At 36.0% G+C, this 19,879-nt stretch overlaps 1 protein-coding gene across 2 annotated transcripts in view; it reads left to right on the forward strand.

The window, feature by feature from the left end:
* The window catches only part of EP300 (EP300 lysine acetyltransferase), a 94,436-nt gene that overhangs the window by 48,693 nt on the left and 25,864 nt on the right, over nt 1-19,879 (forward strand). For both annotated transcript variants that reach the window (XM_087723213.1, XM_087723212.1), the window contains exons 12-26: nt 207-316; nt 618-773; nt 1,177-1,671; nt 2,093-2,293; nt 3,017-3,173; nt 3,517-3,635; nt 5,812-6,051; nt 7,596-7,684; nt 9,376-9,456; nt 11,410-11,466; nt 12,350-12,427; nt 14,938-15,005; nt 16,500-16,650; nt 17,237-17,383; nt 19,476-19,589. In XM_087723213.1, the coding sequence (XP_087579339.1) occupies nt 207-316; nt 618-773; nt 1,177-1,671; nt 2,093-2,293; nt 3,017-3,173; nt 3,517-3,635; nt 5,812-6,051; nt 7,596-7,684; nt 9,376-9,456; nt 11,410-11,466; nt 12,350-12,427; nt 14,938-15,005; nt 16,500-16,650; nt 17,237-17,383; nt 19,476-19,589 (2,263 nt within the window). The remainder of the gene's footprint in view (nt 1-206; nt 317-617; nt 774-1,176; nt 1,672-2,092; nt 2,294-3,016; nt 3,174-3,516; nt 3,636-5,811; nt 6,052-7,595; nt 7,685-9,375; nt 9,457-11,409; nt 11,467-12,349; nt 12,428-14,937; nt 15,006-16,499; nt 16,651-17,236; nt 17,384-19,475; nt 19,590-19,879) is intronic.

Below are 19,879 nucleotides of genomic sequence, written 5' to 3' on the forward strand. Positions count from 1 at the left end.
AATTATTGATTGCTGATATTTGTTTGCTTTTATTTATTTATTTATTTATTTATTCATTCATCCATCCACCCATTGTTTTCTCCTTATTTTCTCACTGGTATTGAGTTGCTCCAACAGTTTTCTTTTTGTATCTTTTTAAAAAATGTGCAACATATCAATGTTCTAGTAAACACTGAAAATTTTTATTTAAACATGAACATTCACAGGAATGAATCAGTTTGGCCCAATAACCATGTCGATGCCATCAGTTGGACCCCGACAAACCCCTCCCCTTCCTCACCCCGGACAGCTAAACCAGGCTGGGAATATAAATCAGGTTGGTTGATTCTTCTATCTGTTATGTTTTCTAATCAGCTGGTAAAACTAAGTCTTCTGTCTAAGTGTGGTGTTTTCTCCATATTTTAATAATTTCTGTCTTGAATTTGTTTAAGTCATATGTGCATTCTTCGGATAATTGATTTTTTTAAGCAATTGGTGGAAAATCTATAGATAGTCACATAAATATTTCTTACAATTTAGAAGGGAATATTTTAAAACAACTGTTTTATTGAAATGTTAGGTAATATGAAAATTAATAGCATTATACAGTATTTCTATTCATTGATGTTTTCTTATAGATTGGATTTCCCCCACGTATGCAACCTCAAGGGGTTGGTCAGTCTTCTGGTCAAAGTCAATTTGTACCACAGAACCAATTTCCTTCATTGTCCCCTGGAATGAATCCAGCTAGCACACCTATGACTCAACCTGCCAATCAGACTCCAGCTTCTCAAGTATGTGTTGAGAAGATATTTTAATCTCTGATTATAGATATGTCTACAGCTAATGTAGATAAACGAAATGTACAAAACTGAAACAAGGTTCTTTATATAAGCTTGTCAGTGGCATCAGTTTTCTTTTTATTTGTAACTTTGTCTTTGCTGAATCTTTTCCTTTTCATCTTAATTAATTGACTGTACCTTGTTTTTCTATAAGTGAGGAGAGCAATAGGTCAGAGTTATGCTCATTTCCCAGAAGGGATTACCAGAAAGTCCAATTGCTATTGCTTTCTCAGCATGTCTTGTTTTTGTGATAATAGCTGAAGGAGGGATGGGAGGTTTTTAGTCTTTATGGAGTGAATTTGGACCCCAAATCTCCAAATACAGTATATTCAGAACCTTTTTTTAAAATTTGCAGGCACAAATGACCAACTCTTCATGTCCTGTAACATCTCCAGCAGTGGCTCCTGGCTCTCAAGGGGGTCATATTCATTGTCCTCCCATTCCACAGTCTGCATTGCATCGTAATTCTCCTTCTCCAGTACCAAGTCGTACTCCTACACCTCATCATACGCCCCCAGGATTGGTTTCCCAGCAGCAGCAGCAGCAGCAGCAGCAGCAACAGCAACAGCAACAGCAGCCTCCTGCACCCCAACAGGCAACTATTGCCTCTGCCCCTGCTGCTGTTTCTCAAATGCCACCTTCTGGGCCCCAGTCACAAACTATGCACCCCTCTCAGAGGCAGACTCCAACACCCCCACAGGCTCAGTTGACTCCTCAAATGCAGCCTCCAGTTTCTGTTACCCCTTCTGCAGAGCAGCAGTTGCCACAGCAACCTCTTTCACAACAGAGCACAACTGCATCTGTACCTACCCCAACAGCGACACTGCAACCTCAACACCCTACAACACCTGTAAGAAAACATTTTACTCTTCTAATACTATTATTTTTCAAAACTGCGAATTCAAACGAAAAACCTTTGGAGTGTACATGTCATGAGGGAATAGAACTTGAACTGTAGTAAATGTTGAAACTTGCCCTTCTATCTGCTCAGTGGTGTTTTAGTGGAATTTAATATTGTGAAAAACAATTCTCATCAGTTTAATTCTAATGACCTGTGTTTGGAGACAGAAACAGCTGCAAAAAATGGGATGCTTCCATGGTGGACAAGTATAAGCTAATGTTAAATTTATTGTGCAGCATCTCTTTTGTACAGGTAGAAAGTGATGCCAGAGCTAACATAATTTACAAACACAAAAGGAAGCAAAAAATAAATTTGGTAAAGTCATGTGGCTTCACTTTTTATATTCTGGTTTTATTGTGTTTTTTTCTAGCTTTCACAGCCAGGTGCAAATATTGATGGGCAGGTATCAAATCCACCATCCACCAGTAGTGCAGATGTAAACATTCAGCAAACTGCCCCTGAGCAGCAGCAACAGCAGCAACAGCAAAGTTTACCTGAAATTAAAATGGAGGTTAAAATGGAAGAGGAGGACTCTGAACACACAGATCATCAAATAGATGAGAAACCAGAGGTGAGTAATGGGTGATAAAGTTAGGCATATCCGGAAATCAGTAGTTTGGGAGAGGATGCTTTACTCACTCACCATTTTGACCAGTTAGCTAATAAATAAAACTAAAATACTTCATAAACTGTAAGACTTGATGGGCAGGTTTTCTTTATTACAGGTTTTCTTTGTGTCTCTTGCTGATGTTAGGTCCAGCAACAGCAACAGGATCATGAATAGTTATGTAGATAAATTGAAATGAAATGCCATCATGCAGGAAAGTGATTTTCTCCTTTTATTAGAACCTAATTCTGTATTCAGAATATGAGTATCTTGGAAAAAGTACTTTAGTCAAGGAGAACAAATGAAAAATAATGAAGAGATATGGTGATCTAACTAAATTTAGATTATCTACAATATTGGGTAGAGCAAAAGGTTTATATCTCAAGATACTTTGGATTTCATGTTTCATCAGCCATAGTCACCATAGCCAATGGCAAAGTATTGTAATCCAGGATACATGGGAGGCATAATGCTGCACATCCTGGCCTACATGTGCTATAAGGCTGCATTTGATTGTGGCCAGATCTGTGCATGTATCATGGCCATACATGCAGTTTTTGTGTTTTCTATGCCCTTTTCTATAGATTCAGAGGAAACATATTTCTATCAGTATTGACAGTACAAAAATATCTATACAGGAGAGAAGTAAACTGTATGTAATGTTAAATTTACAAACTACTTTTCCAGATTAAAGTAGAACCCCTAGCGGATGAATGTAAATCTGAACCAATGCAACAGGAGGAAAAGAAACCAGAAATGAAGCAAGAAGTAAAGGAAGAGGAGGAAAGGCCTAGTACTCCAGGTACCCAGTCTTCACCAGCTTCTGGGCAGTCAAAGAGAAAAAGTAAGTCGATTTCCCCCCCCCCCCCCCCCCAATCATATAGAGGCAAAGTCATTTTCTTCAACTGAGATTTGAATTTATGTATAACATTTTGGTACCAGAAATACTTTTCCAGAAATGTTTTATCTGAAGAAGAAATAGCTACAAAGTATAGCTGCTTAATATTAGAAAAACAGAATACATTGCAGAAATTAATTATACAATACTCCTAATCCTATTATTGAAGTCTAGATCAATAAATTCTGTCCAACATTGGACACTGCATTTAAAGCATTGCTTAGATGTTAAAATATGCAACTAATCTGGTTGGTATGTCGCCTTCAATCTTTCATAACTTTTTTCAAAGTTTTCAAGCCGGAAGAGTTGAGACAGGCACTTATGCCAACTTTGGAGGCACTGTATCGCCAGGACCCAGAGTCCCTTCCTTTCCGGCAGCCTGTGGATCCTCAACTACTAGGAATTCCTGTAAGTGCATTTTTTTAAAAAATTGTATTAACATGTCATTATGTTGCCAAACCTTACATATAGATAGTCCTCGCTTAAACCTAACTGGGACCAGAATTTCCATCACTAAGCAATGCATTCATTAGACAAAACATTGCTTTGCAATGGCAGTTTTGGTAGTCACAGTTGCAGTTTTAAGCCCCATGCTTCTCCTGCCCTGCCACTCTGACCTCCACTTCAACTTCCCACACTCACTTATTACCTCTGATCTGTATCCTTTTGACCACCTTGTACTCCACCACTGCCCACTGCCCACTGCCTTCATGAGGCAGCTGGTGGTCACATGCAGCCTTCTGGAAGCCTTGTATGGCCAGCAGCTGTCCTGCAAAGAACCTGGCTGGCTCTTCCTCGTCAACAGCAAGTGGAAGAAGACAGTGAAGGTCAGCTGGGGTGATGAGATGCAGGACGGCAGGGCCAAAAGGGCACAGAAATAGGTGGGGGAACTTGAAGCAAAGCCTATGGTCATAAGATCATTCTGTGGTAATAAAAGTAGGTGGGCTTCCAAGTGCCCAAATTTTGAACACATTACTATGACGATACCACATTGTGGCTGTAACTTTGACGACTGATTGCCAGTATCATTAATTGAGTTGTGAGTCCAAATAGAATAGAATATTCAATGCTGGTAGCAAAAAGGAGTTCATCAGCTATTATGATTATTCCCCTCAATATAGGGAAGTGAAGAGGTACCACCTGCCATTATACTATGCCAAGCAAAATCAGCAGTGCAGGCAGTTTTTGTTGTTTCTTTTTAACATCCATACTTAGCATTCTACAAGTTCCACTGAGTCGCAGGAAGCTTTAGGTGCAATTCAAAGTCCTGGTTATCTTCTACAAAATCCTCTGTGGCATATGGGCAGGCTGCCTTTTTCCATTTTTTTCTTCTGCTCACCCTACCAGGCCTAGTAAAGTGTGTTCCATATCCCTTCTATGAAACAGTGCCATCTTATTGAAACCAGGAGTTGTGTCTTCTTAATGGTTGTTTCTGTCCTGTGGAACAGGATCCTGCTCAAATATTTGGATGGTCCCAATCCAGTTAGCCTCTCACAAGATAATGAAAACCTGGCTGTTTTCTCAGGAAATTGGTTCAGGTGGTTAGATGTACGCTGCTGTTGTCAACATTGTTTATGTTCGGATTGTGGGCTTTTTTAATGTTTTAATCCTTGCAATTTATGTTAGATGGACAGTTATATCGATCAATCATTCACTAATACAACTTTACTATGGTACATAGCTTGACCTTTATTGCAACTATAGGTTCTTTGAATTTGGGCAAAGTAGGTTCCTTAGAGCAATCTGTCATCTAATCTTAAACTTTATTATCAGTCTTGATGCAGTTTTACACCGTACAAATTATGTAAATATGTACAGGTGCATGTAGATATTATACATACATACATATGTACGTATCTTAATGGTTATGCTTATTGTCTTTGATAGATTGGTGTAATTGGTAATAAGTGATTTACTATTTTTCTATTTTTTTAATATTACAAAGCATTCAGTTTGGGCAATAAAAGTATAATCTGTGAAGTTTTCTATAGGGTGGTGTGGTTTATAATTTAGGATAAATTATAGAAGTCTCTTACAGAATAAGATTGTTGCCTTTCAGTTAATAAAGTGGTGATTTGAAATAAGAACTTTGCATTATTTTGTTGGAAACAAACTAGAGACAGGCAATTCCTTGATCTTTGAGGATGGGTTTGTTTGGCTGAAGAATGAAGTATTGATATTTATTTTATTCAATTTATATTGCCATCCACTTGATAAGTGATTGGGCAGGTAATAAAGGATTAAAAAGATCAAAATACATACAAAAATGATTAAAAACTCAGGCACAGCAGCGGAGACAATAACTCACATACTTCATACTAAAGCAAGTTCACATAGCAACCTTGCCCATTGCCAGCAAGAAGAACCAAGTCTTCAGGGTCTGGAGCATCCAGATTTTAGATATAGGGGAAGCTGCTGCTCCAAGAGAAGGCATCTGGATTAGCTGTAGTTTCTCAGTGGACCTCAACAACAACCCGGTATACAGGGCTTTGAATTATCAAATGAGAAGTTAAAGGGGGAAATGAAGTCCACTATTAGGATTGAAGATTCAAAAGCATAATTTATCAATGTCTTGTCTTGGCAGGACTACTTTGATATAGTAAAGAACCCCATGGATCTTTCTACTATCAAGAGAAAGCTTGATACAGGACAGTACCAGGAACCTTGGCAATATGTGGATGATATTTGGCTTATGTTCAATAATGCCTGGCTTTACAATCGTAAAACATCTAGAGTGTACAAGTACTGTTCCAAATTAGCAGAGGTTTTTGAACAGGAAATTGATCCGGTTATGCAGAGCCTCGGCTACTGTTGTGGACGAAAGGTAAGGAAGAAGCTAATAGGTGAGAAAATGTAACAATTATTAAGATAACTGAATACTTAGTTCTAAGCATTGTGCTTATATTGATTGTAAATATAAATATCCAGTCATGTGAAATTGCATTCTGCAAACGTCTCTTTCTGATAACTTGGTTTTTATCTTCAGCTTTTAATCTACAATTTCAAAAAGTGAATTTTGAAATGTTTATCTCATAACTTATACTAACAATTATAACTTGAATATTGTTCAGTAACCATAAGATTAAATTATTGTAAAGTAGTAATTAAATATGATTATGGACAATATTCCAGTTCATATACTTGGTACACAAAACATTTAAGTAAAATTGGATAACATAATAAGTAAACAAAAGAACATTTTAAAGGTAATTTAAATTGTATTCTGTACCAGAGAATTGATTTACCTGGAAATGACTATCCCATATGTTCTTGAAAATCGTGTAATGCAGTGGTAGTCAGCCTGGTCCCTACCGTCCACTAGTGGGCGTTCCAGCTTTCATGGTGGGTGTGGTAGGGGTTTGCTGTAACTCTGCTTTGTAAATTTTATAAAGTAAAGTTACTTCCCTACTTTATAAATCACCATTACTGTGGAACCGGTGGGCGGTTAGAAAATTTTACTACTAACAGAGATACAAAAGTGGGCTGTAGGTATAAAAAGGTTGATTATCCCTGGTGTAATGGGACAAAATTTCTAGATGAAAAAATAATAAATTTCTACTCAGTAAAATGTAATCCTGGGAATTAAGTATTTAGGTAATCCTCAATTTACAAGAACACTGAGCCATTTTTTTTGTTGCTAACCAAAGCAGTTGTTAAGTGAGTTTTACCTCATTTTATGAGGGTTTTTTGCCACAGTTGTTAAATAAATCACTGTAGTTGTTGAGTGAATCATGTCTAAATCATTAAGTAAATCTGGCTTCCCCCCTTGACTTCCCTTGTCAGAAGCCAGTTGGAAAGGTTATAAATGGTCATCATATTACCCTGGAATAGTGCAATGGTCACAAATTTGGATCACATGACCATGAGGGTACTGCAATCATCATAATTGTAGAAACCAGTCATAAATAACATTTTTCAGTTCCATTATAACTTCACTAAACAAATGATTGTAAGTCGAGGACCATCTGTTGTGAATCTTCACCAGGTTTGTACTGATGACAGAAATCCTTTGTAAATGTAGACAATGTTGGTTTTGATCCACCAAAACAGAATTTCTCAGGCAGTAAATATTCACTGCATCAACAGCCAGTTGTATCTGCACAAATGCTTAAAAATATAAAACTGGTTTTCATCCTTTCTTAACCACACATCCGTCAAAGATTTATAACCCTACGCAGAGCATCACACAAAATCTTCCAAACCAATTTGGTTGAAGCAGTTTGGTACAAAACAATGCCCCTCTTTGTATTTGTCCCACTGGGTGTGGTCTGTGTCTTCCCACTTAATTTCAGTCTGCAATACTAATTATACTTGATATTCTTATAAATTTCACATGTTAGTAAGCAACCTATCCCCCTCTCTTTGCAGTTGGAATTTTCACCACAAACTTTATGTTGTTATGGCAAACAATTATGCACAATTCCACGTGATGCTACATATTACAGTTATCAAAACAGGTAAGAAAATAATAGTGCACCTACTCACTGTTTTTTGCATTTCTGTTTGAATCAATGTCACATTAACAACAGCAAAAATGAATCTGTGGTTTAAAAAATAATTGAAAGTAGATGCTTCTTATGTCACAGTTCAGTTTTTATAACTTAAGATAATTAAGACATAACTAATGTATGTCAAATAATGTTGCTTAACAACTGGATTAGTTCAAGGTCCACCTGGTTTGGAGTTCCAGCAACCACAAGATGCTCTACTGTTGCGCCTTCAGTAATGTGTGTGTGTGTGTGAATGAGTATGTGTATATGTCTATTGTTGCGATGATTTAATCTTTTTGGATATGCAAGAGATAAAGATTTTCTCTTCCATTAAACTGAAAGATTGTCATCTGTTTTGTTTTCTTAGAGAGATGAAGAATTTGTGTTTCAAACGCAAAAAACATTTAATATATTTTTGCAGCTGTATACTTTTAGTTAGTAGGTCAGTTTTGTTACTTCAAGGAAAAGTTATTTTTTAACCTTTAATCTGCATGCCATATTCAGACTGATACTTGTAATAAAGAGTTGCTATTCAAAGCCAACATCTATTTTAGTATATGGCATTTCATGTCCTGATTTTCTGAATGTCCAAACTGATAATATAGCATTACCACTGTATATGATTTCCTTTTATTACACACTAGAAAAAAAGTAGTGGGGAAGTGACTTGTATGATTCATTCCTTAGCAATTACAGATTTGATAGTGTTGGTTTTGTTTTGCTTTAAAATATTGTCACAATTTTTGGGGGGGATTGTGTAGTTGTTTTGGTTTTGGTTTTCCTTTGTGTTTGTGCGCCCTTCCTGAAGCAATAAGGGAGACAGCAGTTTCTATACGCTCTTGAACGTAGTTCAAACCCAAATCAAATGAAGATGGAATCCTCTTAATACAACACCTATTCCAGACATCCAAAATTATGGACTTCACCTGCTAAGAATGTACAATATGCAGCTGCTTGTTATTGCATCTAACATTTCAAGAAATCGTGAATAATTGGATTAAAATTATTCAAATAACTCCTATAAAGAGTTATTGCAAACAAATATTTAAGTATATGCTCCATAAACATTTAAGCATTTGCAGGATAATTTATTTTCATGCCTATCCTGCTTTTTCATATTAGATGTGAAGAAAGTTGCTAACTTGAGGCAGCTGCCAAAGCAGCAGTTGCAATTCTTCTTTTTTCTTCATTTTGATTGGTAATTGAGCATGGGTATACTTAACCAAATATATTTTGTTTGCTATAATTTGCTGCTTGTAACCCCATTTGAGAGATTTAATGCTAATCTGTGCTTTGCCTTGGCTTTCTGCTTTGTGTTGTCCTGTCTTGCTTCTGTGTTTTTGTTTTTTGTCCTGAAAACCCCATTTCTTTGTTTGTATGTATATTTTTATTTCTCCTTCATGCTTGTCGTTGTCTGCACTTGGCTTTGATTGCAAAAAAACAACCCAAAACAAAAACAAAAACAAAAAACAAAACAACCAATATCAAACTCTGGGTCCCATAAATCTTCATCATTGAATGTCCCTGTCGTCGTTGATGACCTGCTCTCTGCTCCCGCCCCCCTCCTTGGCCTGCTGTGATTGGTGACTTCGTTGCTTGGCTTGGGCTGTGTTGTGTGGACGGAACAGTTCACCCAAATATGGCCTTCTTGCCGACAGGTATCATTTCTGTGAGAAGTGCTTCAATGAAATCCAAGGGGAAAGCGTTTCTTTGGGGGATGATCCATCACAACCACAAACGTGAGTAATTGTGTCCTCTTTAATAATATTTAACTCTCAGAAGTTACCATTATGTTATTAACAAACCTATCATTCTATATCAGGGATGTCAAACTCGCAGCCTGCAGGCCAGATGCATCACGCACTGACCACCCCCCTCCCCCAGGTTATCAAAGGGGGAAAAAGTCACGATATGTTACATAATGACTTAACACCACGAGTTTGACAACCCTGTAAATTTTTTTGAAAAAGCCATGTTTCAGTAAGAAGTTTTACTTAAGAAGATAAACCTCCACGTGAGAACAAATTCTTATTTTAAAATTTCAGAACAAGGTGGAATAAGAATTTTTTCATTAAGTATATATGGAAAGTGCATAAATGCATCTAATACTAAAGTTTTTAATTCTATAACTAAAATGACTTTGCTGTACAAAAAAGGGTCATATTAAAGTAACAAAGTTCAAAGAAAAACTTAGATCTGAAATAATTATATAACTACATTTTGTTTAAATTATCTCATTTTTTTAATATTGATCTACAAGTTCTAAAGTTAAGGCCTCATTCTTATAGTTTCAAGTGCTATTTTTCTACTAGTTTTGTCATAATAAATTTATTAATTATTGAGCAATGATTTTCTGCAAAGCAGTAGTGTCAAGATTTCTATTGTACTGTGAATTTTCCATAGGTGGTGTCTTGAAATAACTATCTTTTGCAATATTACATTTATAAAAAACAAAATTAAAATGTAATGATATAATAAACTTTAAATGTTAAGAAATGGATGGGACTGTAAATTGTTTAATCCTTTTTTATTCTACTGGAGAAAAGGAAAACAGCTGCAATAAACATTTAGCAAGGTGTATATTTCTCTTCTAACAAACAAATTCTTCCTTTATATAACTTTTCAGTTCATAGAAAGTGCTAAACTCTTTATCGCTGTGTTGCCTATAAGCTATTTTATTATATTTTTGTAATTTGTAATTTTTGTAACCAATTTCGTTGTATTTAAGTACAATGATAATAAAGATTATACTTATACAACTATACCAAATTTAGCAGACATAATTGTAAACTAGGTTGAATTCTGAAATGGTAAATATTTTCCAGAAAATGAGTTTACCAATGTCAAAAGGTGATAGGAAACTAACCAGACAATCCTGCTGAGGCAACGATTGTAATCTGAGTTTTACTGCCTGCTAGAAGTCCTGATTTTGGAGGTACTTATCTGTTAGAAAGGACTTTCAACATTTTTTCAGATAGCTTTTATTTTAGGCCATAGAGGTTAAGCCACTGGTTCAAATTGTGCTTGTTACTAGTTAGCTCTCAAGACTTACAGTTATAATGATTTCTATGTCATGTTAATCATGAGAAATTCTGGATCCACTGGAATTTCTGAACCTCACACAGTTACCGTGTACTAATGTTGTATAAAAATTTTAAAAAGTATAAATTATGGCATTCCTGGTTTAGTTTGTATAACAAATTAACTTGAGTTGTGTATGGATAACTGTGCCCTGACTTCTCTGTCAAGAAATGTAAAATAATAAAGAAGTCTGATTGATGTAACCAATTGGTTGTGCTAAGCGACCAAACATGTTTGAAAATGAATGTGTTCTATACCTCTCCCAGCCATGAGATAGGTAGTTTACAAACATAGGTGGTTTTTATGCTTCATTAGGAAGAAATCTTCTGGAGCTTCTTGCCAGATTGTTAAATGATGTGAGTACCTTCTCAGGTCGGAACCATAGAGCTTCCCTTGTCTAAATCCACCGGTTGCTTCTTGGAAAATATTAGCTTGGGATACTATAACATCTTGTTAAATTCATACCTTTCCTTTATTCCCAAAACATTCTTAAAAAACAGTATGTTTAGAAGATCCTGCTTAAAGGTAGATGTGTCTGCTGCATATCTAAAATTGTTTTATTGTGGTAATGTCCATCTTCATAAACTAAAATTGCCCATTTCTCTCCTCAGCACAATAAATAAAGATCAGTTTTCAAAAAGAAAAAATGATACACTGGATCCAGAACAGTAAGTGATACTTGAGCCGCTAAATTTCTATTTTTAGAACAAAACAAACATTTTATCATTTTCTTGCTCATTTATTTTGGTTTTGGGACTGAAAACTATTGATTGCTTTATTCATATTTGATAATACAGATAGTCCTCAGTTGACTGGCCTATTGCGTAACTGATCATAGTTAATAGTTTGAACAATCAGTCTTCAAAGTAATTGCAGTGTCCTGCACTTATGATCGCCATTTGGACACTTTGTAGTTGGTACCAATTTATAGCCCATTTCACCATCCTATATGAACTTCATAGCTGGCTTGTGACAAGCAAGCAATGGAGAAATCAGCATTAAAATTCCAAGTTGTAATCACATGTCTCACCAACTATGGGTGATTGCTTAATTACAAAGGAACTGATATAAATCTGGCATGGTGATGCTTTCTTAACTGTTAACATCTTTTAGCAATGGTGTTTCCAGTCCTAATTCTGATTGCTAAGGGAGGATCCATTTTTGAAACTTTCCTTTCATCTTAAATATTTAATTAGATTTTTTTTAAAGACTGATTCATCTTTCCCTCTTCTGTTATATATGTAAGTAGGTAGAATACTGTATGTATACTTGTAAACATACTGTATAAAGGCATGTTGGAGCTTGAGCTACTTTTTTATGGCACAGTGTAGAATTCATATCTCAAATATGTGAGGTAGCAATTCAGTTTTAAATGATATTTTGTACTTCAAGATACATTTTATATATTTTTGATTAAAGATACATATACAAAACTCTATAGGTTTAAAGACTAAATAGATTTTGCCACATTGCATAATTTCTTTATCCCTGAAACATTTTTTTAATCACAATAGTTATTTTTTGAGTGCTTATGGCTCTTTTCTGTTCTAGATTTGTTGAATGTATTGAATGTGGAAGAAAGATGCATCAGATTTGTGTACTTCACAATGAAATAATCTGGCCATCTGGGTATGCTGCTTTTCCTTTTATGTTCATTTACAATTGTAATAATTTACAAACGATATTTGGAAAGATGCTAATGGTAAAATTTATTGTAATACCATTTATTGTAGATCTTTGATAACCATCTAAGTAGATTAACAAAGTTGTGATGTAATTTTATTTATTTAAAACTTTTATATAACTGCCATTTTACATCAAACTCTAGGCAGTTCCCAGCCAAAAATTAAAATAACACCAACAATAAAACCACATAATGCATGCCTCTATTAAAGCCATAAAAAAAAAATCTGGTACCAAAGGTAAGCTTCTCCATCAGGTCCATTGTTAAATCCTTTTATCTACTTCACCCTGTCCCAGAATCTGGGTGAATAGTCAGGTCTTAAGTGCTTTTGGGAAGGGAGGGAGATGCCTACCAAACTTCAAGGGGAGGGGTTTTCCACAGGGCAGGGACTGCCATGGAAAAGACACACTTCCTAGATCCCATAAGATGCCATTGTTTAAGGCAGTGTTTCCCAAACTTTTGACATATGTGTACCCCTTCTATGAGTTTCTTAATGCTGAGTACCCCTCATAAAAAACATATGCTTTAATAAGTGCAGTATATTCATGCCGTGTCACGCCTCACAAGACTGTCTAACCGTTAGATAACACTACAATTCTCCGGCGTTGAGCTCCATGGCTCAACGTCAACTGTTAATGTTCCCGCAGTTTAAAAATGGCCGAACCCGAGCTGCGCGAAGGATGCGCAGAAGTTCCCGCCATAATGAGGTGCGATATGATGTACGATGGACCCAGTTCCCATGTAAAAACTGCGATACGCACCTATTTCTTTCCTTGTTCTTTTTTTTTTTCCGTTAAAATGTTTTTATTTTCCATTTTTCATTTTCATACAGTCACATATATACTGTGCATAACCGGGGCCATACAACATTAAACAATAATCACAGCAATTCCTCTTGTCAACAATACCCCCAGAAATATAAATAAAATGAAACTCAAACTCAAATAGAAACCCAATATACCTCTTCCACTCTCCATACACCTCTTTCTTCCGCCCCCCTCCAACTTGCTATCTTCCCTCCATCATTCCCCTCTACCCTACTTCCCCTCCCCCTCTACCACTCCTCTCTCCCAGTCCACTCCCTCCCTTCCTTCTCACCCTCCCTCCCATCCTCTCTCCCACCCTCTCTACCCCTCTTTCTTCTATCCCACTCCTCCTCCCCTTGGTGTATTTCTACTATATGTCAATGTATTCAGCTTGTCCTATTTTTACAGAGAAATTAAAGAGAAACAGTATACAAGTGAAATCGCATTACATTGAAATCTAACACATCGTATATGTCCCCCCCTACCCTACCCTCCCCCCTAACACCCCCCCTCCCTCCCCCCCCCGACTCCCCAGAGCCCGTACAAGGTATAGATTTCTTTCCTTGTTCTGTGGGTGCAGCTAAGCACGGTGCAGTGGATATTCCCACGTGCTCCCCACCAAACTCCGGTGCAACGCATACCCCCACCAAACTCTTCCCGTACCCCTGGGGGTACGCGTACCACACTTTGGGAAACACTGGTTTAAGGGAAGGAGTTAGAAGTGTGCTCACACTATTTGATCTGATAGAATTGGGTAGATGACCTTAGGGAAAGACAGTTGCACTAATAACCTGGTCCTACTTCCATATTATTAAAGATAATAACCAGCGCCTTGAATTGTATTCAGAAGGAAATCAGGCGCCAGTGCAGCTTGCACAGCAAAGGAACACCTATCATTGTGTGTGTAGCCACATTCTGGACCATTTGTAATTTTCAATTGATCTTCAAACTGCAACCCTAAGTAGAGTACCTTGCAGAAATCCAAACAGGAACTTACAAAGGCATGAGTGAGTGACCATGAGCAAGATATTAGTATGGCTATTTAATTTTAGTTTCTATGCACAATGTTTAAAAAATTCCAGTAGGGATAAGGTGTGCCCGGCCTGGCATTTCATGAAACAGTTGCTGTCCCTGTGAGGGCATCTAAACCAGGGTCAGCAACTGCGTTGCAAAAGGCCAAGCCAGACAAGCTTGATCAATAGCAGAAACAAGAAGTCGGCAAAGATCAGCTAAGGCAGCAAGGACCTGCAGAGGGCCACAAAGACATAGATGGGCAGTTGATGTGGGGAGGGGGGGAGTTGTCCCTGTGGTTGTAAGTGCATGTGGGTTGCAACAATTTTTGATAAGTGACCGCAGGGGCACTGCAGTGGTTGTAATTTCAGAGACTAGTTGTAAGTCACTTTGTTTAGCCCCACTATGACTTCAAAGAGTCATTGAATGAATAGTCGTTATGTCAATGACAATCTGTAGTGATGTTATATATTATTACATCAGGTGAAATTGGGTGTTTATCAGACTCTGATATAATGGAGCAAGTCTAATTTAGGCTGTTCAGTAACAGTTTGCAATCCATGTTTGATAATAAGTATCATATACTAGAAAATGCAGGGGAGAAATATGGGAATTTAAATTATTTTCTTCTGTTGTAGCTTTGTCTGTGATGGCTGCCTAAAAAAATCAGGACGAACTCGAAGAGAGAACAAATTTTCTGCCAGAAGTAAGTAGAGATTGGTGCATTTCTCATATTTATTTCTATTTGCTTTTTTAAATGAATGTATTAGAAAAAGTAGAATGAAAACAACATTCTGGAGGAGCCAAATAAAACTAATTCTAGCAAGCTTGAAGTAGTATTTCCTGAAGCCTTTTGTAAGAAGAGTTTCACTCAGGAGAGGATTCTGTGATCTGGCAGAGACTTCAGATGTTTGACATACAGAAGGATAGCCGCTATTCTAAATAGGTAGCTAGATTTTCAGAAGTTGCAGGTACTCTTTAATGTATGACCATAATTGAGCCTGGAATTATAAGTCATTGTTGTCATAAATCAAGGAACCCACAGTAATTTTCCATCCTTTTTCTGTGACGGTTGTTAAGTGAACTCATTCATTTCAGTGGGGTGGTTTTTGTCAGGCAAAAACTATCACAAATGTGGGTCCTGTGATTGTGGAATGCCATGAATGGTCATAAAGCTGACCCCACCTAACATGCAGTCTTATGACTGTAGAGGAAGGGCAACTTGACCAATTTATAACAGCCAGCAGTGCTTTACCAGCATAAAGCACCATTCTGTGGTCCTTGTAACTTCAAATAATCATAAAATGAACAGTCATTAAGTAAGGATAGCTTGTACTGTTTGAGGAATTAGTCCCATTGTTTTCAATGAATTCTATTAACAAATTATGTTTTAGGGCTTTCATCCTTACTAACTTTGTATGGCATAATAAGCATTATCCATCCTTTTTTATAACATACTCTGAAGAAAAAGAATTGCAGTCTGTTCATCTGATCAACGATTCCAGTATTGAATCTCAGCAGTATTTCTCTTTGAGGAACATATGTCTTTAATAAATTGGAGATTTATTGTCAATCATTTTATAATTTAAAAACCTGACAAACATAAAAATCTTTGATTTTTGATAACCTGCCATGACAAGATATATTTGGAAACTTAGTTCTTGAAAAATAGAAAATAATAAACTTAAGGATAACAATCAAGGGAAGTTTATTTTTCAATTCCCATTTTTCTCCATTCAGATGATTCCCACTTACTGATCCCAATCTGATGGTTCTGGTTTCAACATCTTCCTGAATTTGGGCTAGAACAAACTCATTGTCTTGCTATATATTCTAGATGAGTTTCCTTTCTTTGCTTAGGAAGTAAAGTATGTCAAATCTCATTTGGCAATAGCTTGGACATGCTTTATCTCTGATTTTTCTTTTTCTTTTTTCTTACCTGGACTTCATCCCTAGAGATTCCTGGTGCAGCATTTTCCTAGCTAAGTAAAGAATGACACAGGAGCTTTTTAAAGATGAGGCTGTATTATGTTAATTGAAACCTATTGCTGGTGTAATTCCAGTATGTACTTTTAAGTTGTAAATTAATACAAAATGTAAATTTTACTTGCTCAGCAAGGCAAATACTTGTAACTTTCTAACCCACACTATTTTGTTGCTAGAGTAATGACAAACAATTAAGCAATCTTCATTTTTGTAGGATTACCAACTACTAGACTTGGTACCTTCTTGGAAAACAGAGTGAATGAGTTCCTGAGACGACAGAATCATCCTGAGTCGGGTGAAGTCATTGTTAGGGTGGTTCATACCTCAGAAAAAACTGTAGAAGTTAAACCTGGAATGAAAGCAAGGTACTTTTCCTTAAATGTTAGGATGGCGTGATTTTTTTTCTTTCTGAATATTAAATTGTGTTATTGGTGCATTTGTCTAAACAATAAAATGTTATTTTGTTAGTCAAAAGAACTTACAGCCATAGCATTTGATAGTTTCATTTGTAAACATTTTGAGTGATTAGCGCAACATTGCATATTTTGAGCTGTTTTCAAACAGAATATTATTGATTTAAAGAGATTTGGAAGGAGATGGCAAAAATTAGGTGTTGGAAGATCAAATAACAAGTTTATTTAAAAGGTGGACCAATAAACTTTATATTTATTTATTTATTTATTTGTGTAATTGATTGATTTATATTTTGCCAGATTGCTACAATGCTCTGTACTTTTGAATGACTTTACTTAGGTTTGGTTGTTTTACTATAAATGATTCCCATAGAGAGAGTTAAAATATAGCAGAACAAAATAGATAAAAATAAATAAATTATTAAAATAAAATTCTAAAAACATATGTTTGGACAACTTGCATATTATAGTATCTTATAATGAATGATAGTATTAAATTTGGTAGCATTGCTTTACGTTATGCCTTTTAATTTTGCAGATTTGTAGATAGTGGAGAGATGGCTGAACAATTCCCTTACCGAACAAAAGCACTCTTTGCTTTTGAGGAGATTGATGGTGTAGATTTATGCTTTTTTGGCATGCATGTTCAGGAGTATGGGTCTGATTGCCCTCAACCCAACCAGAGGTATTAAAAAAATAAAATCATTTTTGTTATAATTTTAAAAATTAGATTATTGCTACATAAATGCCTAAGAAATTGATCTTTTTGTAACTGGTCAAGTATATACCCTTTACTATATCTTCCCCCTCCCTCTCTTGCCTGTATTACTTGTCTTTCTCCAAGATTGAATCATTCCCACATACTTAACAGGAAGATTTCATTTTAACACTGTTTATTTTATGGAATTATTTAGGAGCATTTTCTTTTTTAAAGACAGCTTGATTCACAATTTTTGATAAGCTATTTCTCTCCTTCAAAAAATTGTTAGAGATAAATGCTTTTGCTAAACAGAGAAAATCCACCGTTTTGAAGTAAAAAAGTAAAATATTTGACTTCTAATTAGAGTTAATGCTTGATAAAGAAGCTCAGAAAGAAGTTGAAGAATTTCTTTTCTTGGTCTCTACTTCTTTTTGCAGAAAATAAAGATGGAAGAATGCTGATATTGAGCTATGACCTGCACAGTACTACTGCTTAGCAACTATGTAACATAATCAGAACAAGAAAAAAAATGATTAAAGTATATATAGGGAAATGCTAGGAGAAAGCATAATTTACACTTTTTAGAAAGCCCAACATATTTACATTAGTTTTCCATTTGTATGGAAATAGTTTTGGGGAACTTTTGGGACCAAGCAATAGCAAGTATGATGGTATATTTTAATGGGAAAATGCATATTGATAATATTTTAATGGACAGGTGACCTAAATTTTCAATATATGCCCATTTTTATGTCTTTTGTTCCCAAATTCTACCTGATAATGTAAGTTACAGTAAAGTTAAACACTGGAGTATTAAAAAGTGTTATGTGTTGCTATTGTAATAGTGACTGCATCTTAGCATGTCAACAGCTAGGGTTGGCTTCTTGGTTATTAAAGAGATTTGTATTTCAGCAATTTTGGGAACTCTGTAAACACAAACTATTACAATTTGCTGCTAGAACAGTGCATTTTGAATAAACTGTGGAATTGAAACTGTTCTTCTCCAGTTACCCATATTGTTTCTTTCCTGGTTGAAGTGAAGCTAACATTTGCTGCTTTGGGCCATGGGAAACTGGTTTGATTTAGGTTGAAAACAAAACTAAGTAGAAACCACAGTCTTCTAATTGTAAACTAATTTGTAAACTAAGTAGAAACCACAGCCTTCTAATTCAAGCAAAATGATAAAGTGACTTAGTTCAAGTACAAAAGATATCACAATATGCAGTCTCTAATTCCTTGAAAGTTCATTCTTTTAGGGCCAAACATGATTTGAACTCTTCAGAATTACTCCTGTATTTATCAGATAGATAGATAGATAGATAGATAGATAGATAGATAGACAGATAGACAGACAGACAGACAGACAGACAGACAGACAGACAGACAGACAGACAGACAGACAGACAGATGATAGATATGCTATCCAAATTCCACCTGCTCTGGCAGTTTACAGTTGTGAAAAACATTTGCAGATAAAGAACATTATAAAAACAAAGATAAAAAAACCCGAAGATGGTGAAGGAAAATAAATCTGGAGGGAAACAAGGAAAAGAATAAAGAGGTGTCATTCATCTGCTCCAAAGCACTGGGCAAAGAGCTAAATCATGAGTAGAGTGCAGGCTGGGTGGGGTGGGGGGAATCTCATTCCAGAGATCAGGCACATTTCCAAGGGTCTAATAGGTGGCATTATTTAAACAAAGTTGGAGTGTGCCAACCGTGCCAGATCAAACCCACTGGACAGGTACTCTGAGAGATAGGTGATCCCTCAAGAACCGGACCCAGTGCCAATCCCAAGCTTTATAAGTTCAGCAACTTGAATTACTCCAGAAGCAAAGTTGCCAGTTTGCATGGCAGACCCTACCACAGGAATTACATTATTCCAGAGCTGAGTGTGTTAATAGTTTTAAAATCTTATATGAGAAATAAGTAAACATAGTTAGATTAACTATGGCACTAGTTTTAAAAAGAGGCTATGAAAGGTGAAGTCAATGCAAATTTCTTAATGGAAGAAAAAGGAAATAATTGAATACTGCAAAATGTTTCTGGTTATAGCTTATGAATTTTCTCTCTTCTTTAGGCGAGTATACATATCTTACCTTGACAGTGTTCATTTCTTCCGCCCTAAATGCCTGAGGACTGCTGTCTATCATGAAATTCTGATAGGTTACCTAGAGTATGTTAAGAAGTTGGGGTAAGTTTCCTATTTTATTACATTGTATGCGATTATGTATTGCAACTTATAAAAGAAACATGGAATCTTTTTGGGTTAGTGAACAGATTTAAAATTGTAAAGTCAATTGTATTGAGGTCAAGTGGACAGAAAGTCTGTTGAACACCAAATAAGATGTTTCTAGACTATGTTGCCAATCCCTTCTAGCAGTCAGAAGATAAGTATATTTTCAGCATGTATTTTAAAATATTGGGTGTAGATGTGTTTTGATTAGTACACTACTAATAGCAAATAAGAATGGGATTTTTGGG

The sequence above is a fragment of the Thamnophis sirtalis genome, unplaced genomic scaffold (genome assembly GCF_051295495.1).
Source record: "Thamnophis sirtalis isolate CommonGarterSnake01/CBP01778 unplaced genomic scaffold, rThaSir2_p1.2 scaffold_9, whole genome shotgun sequence".
Classification (NCBI taxonomy): Eukaryota; Metazoa; Chordata; class Lepidosauria; order Squamata; family Natricidae; genus Thamnophis; species Thamnophis sirtalis.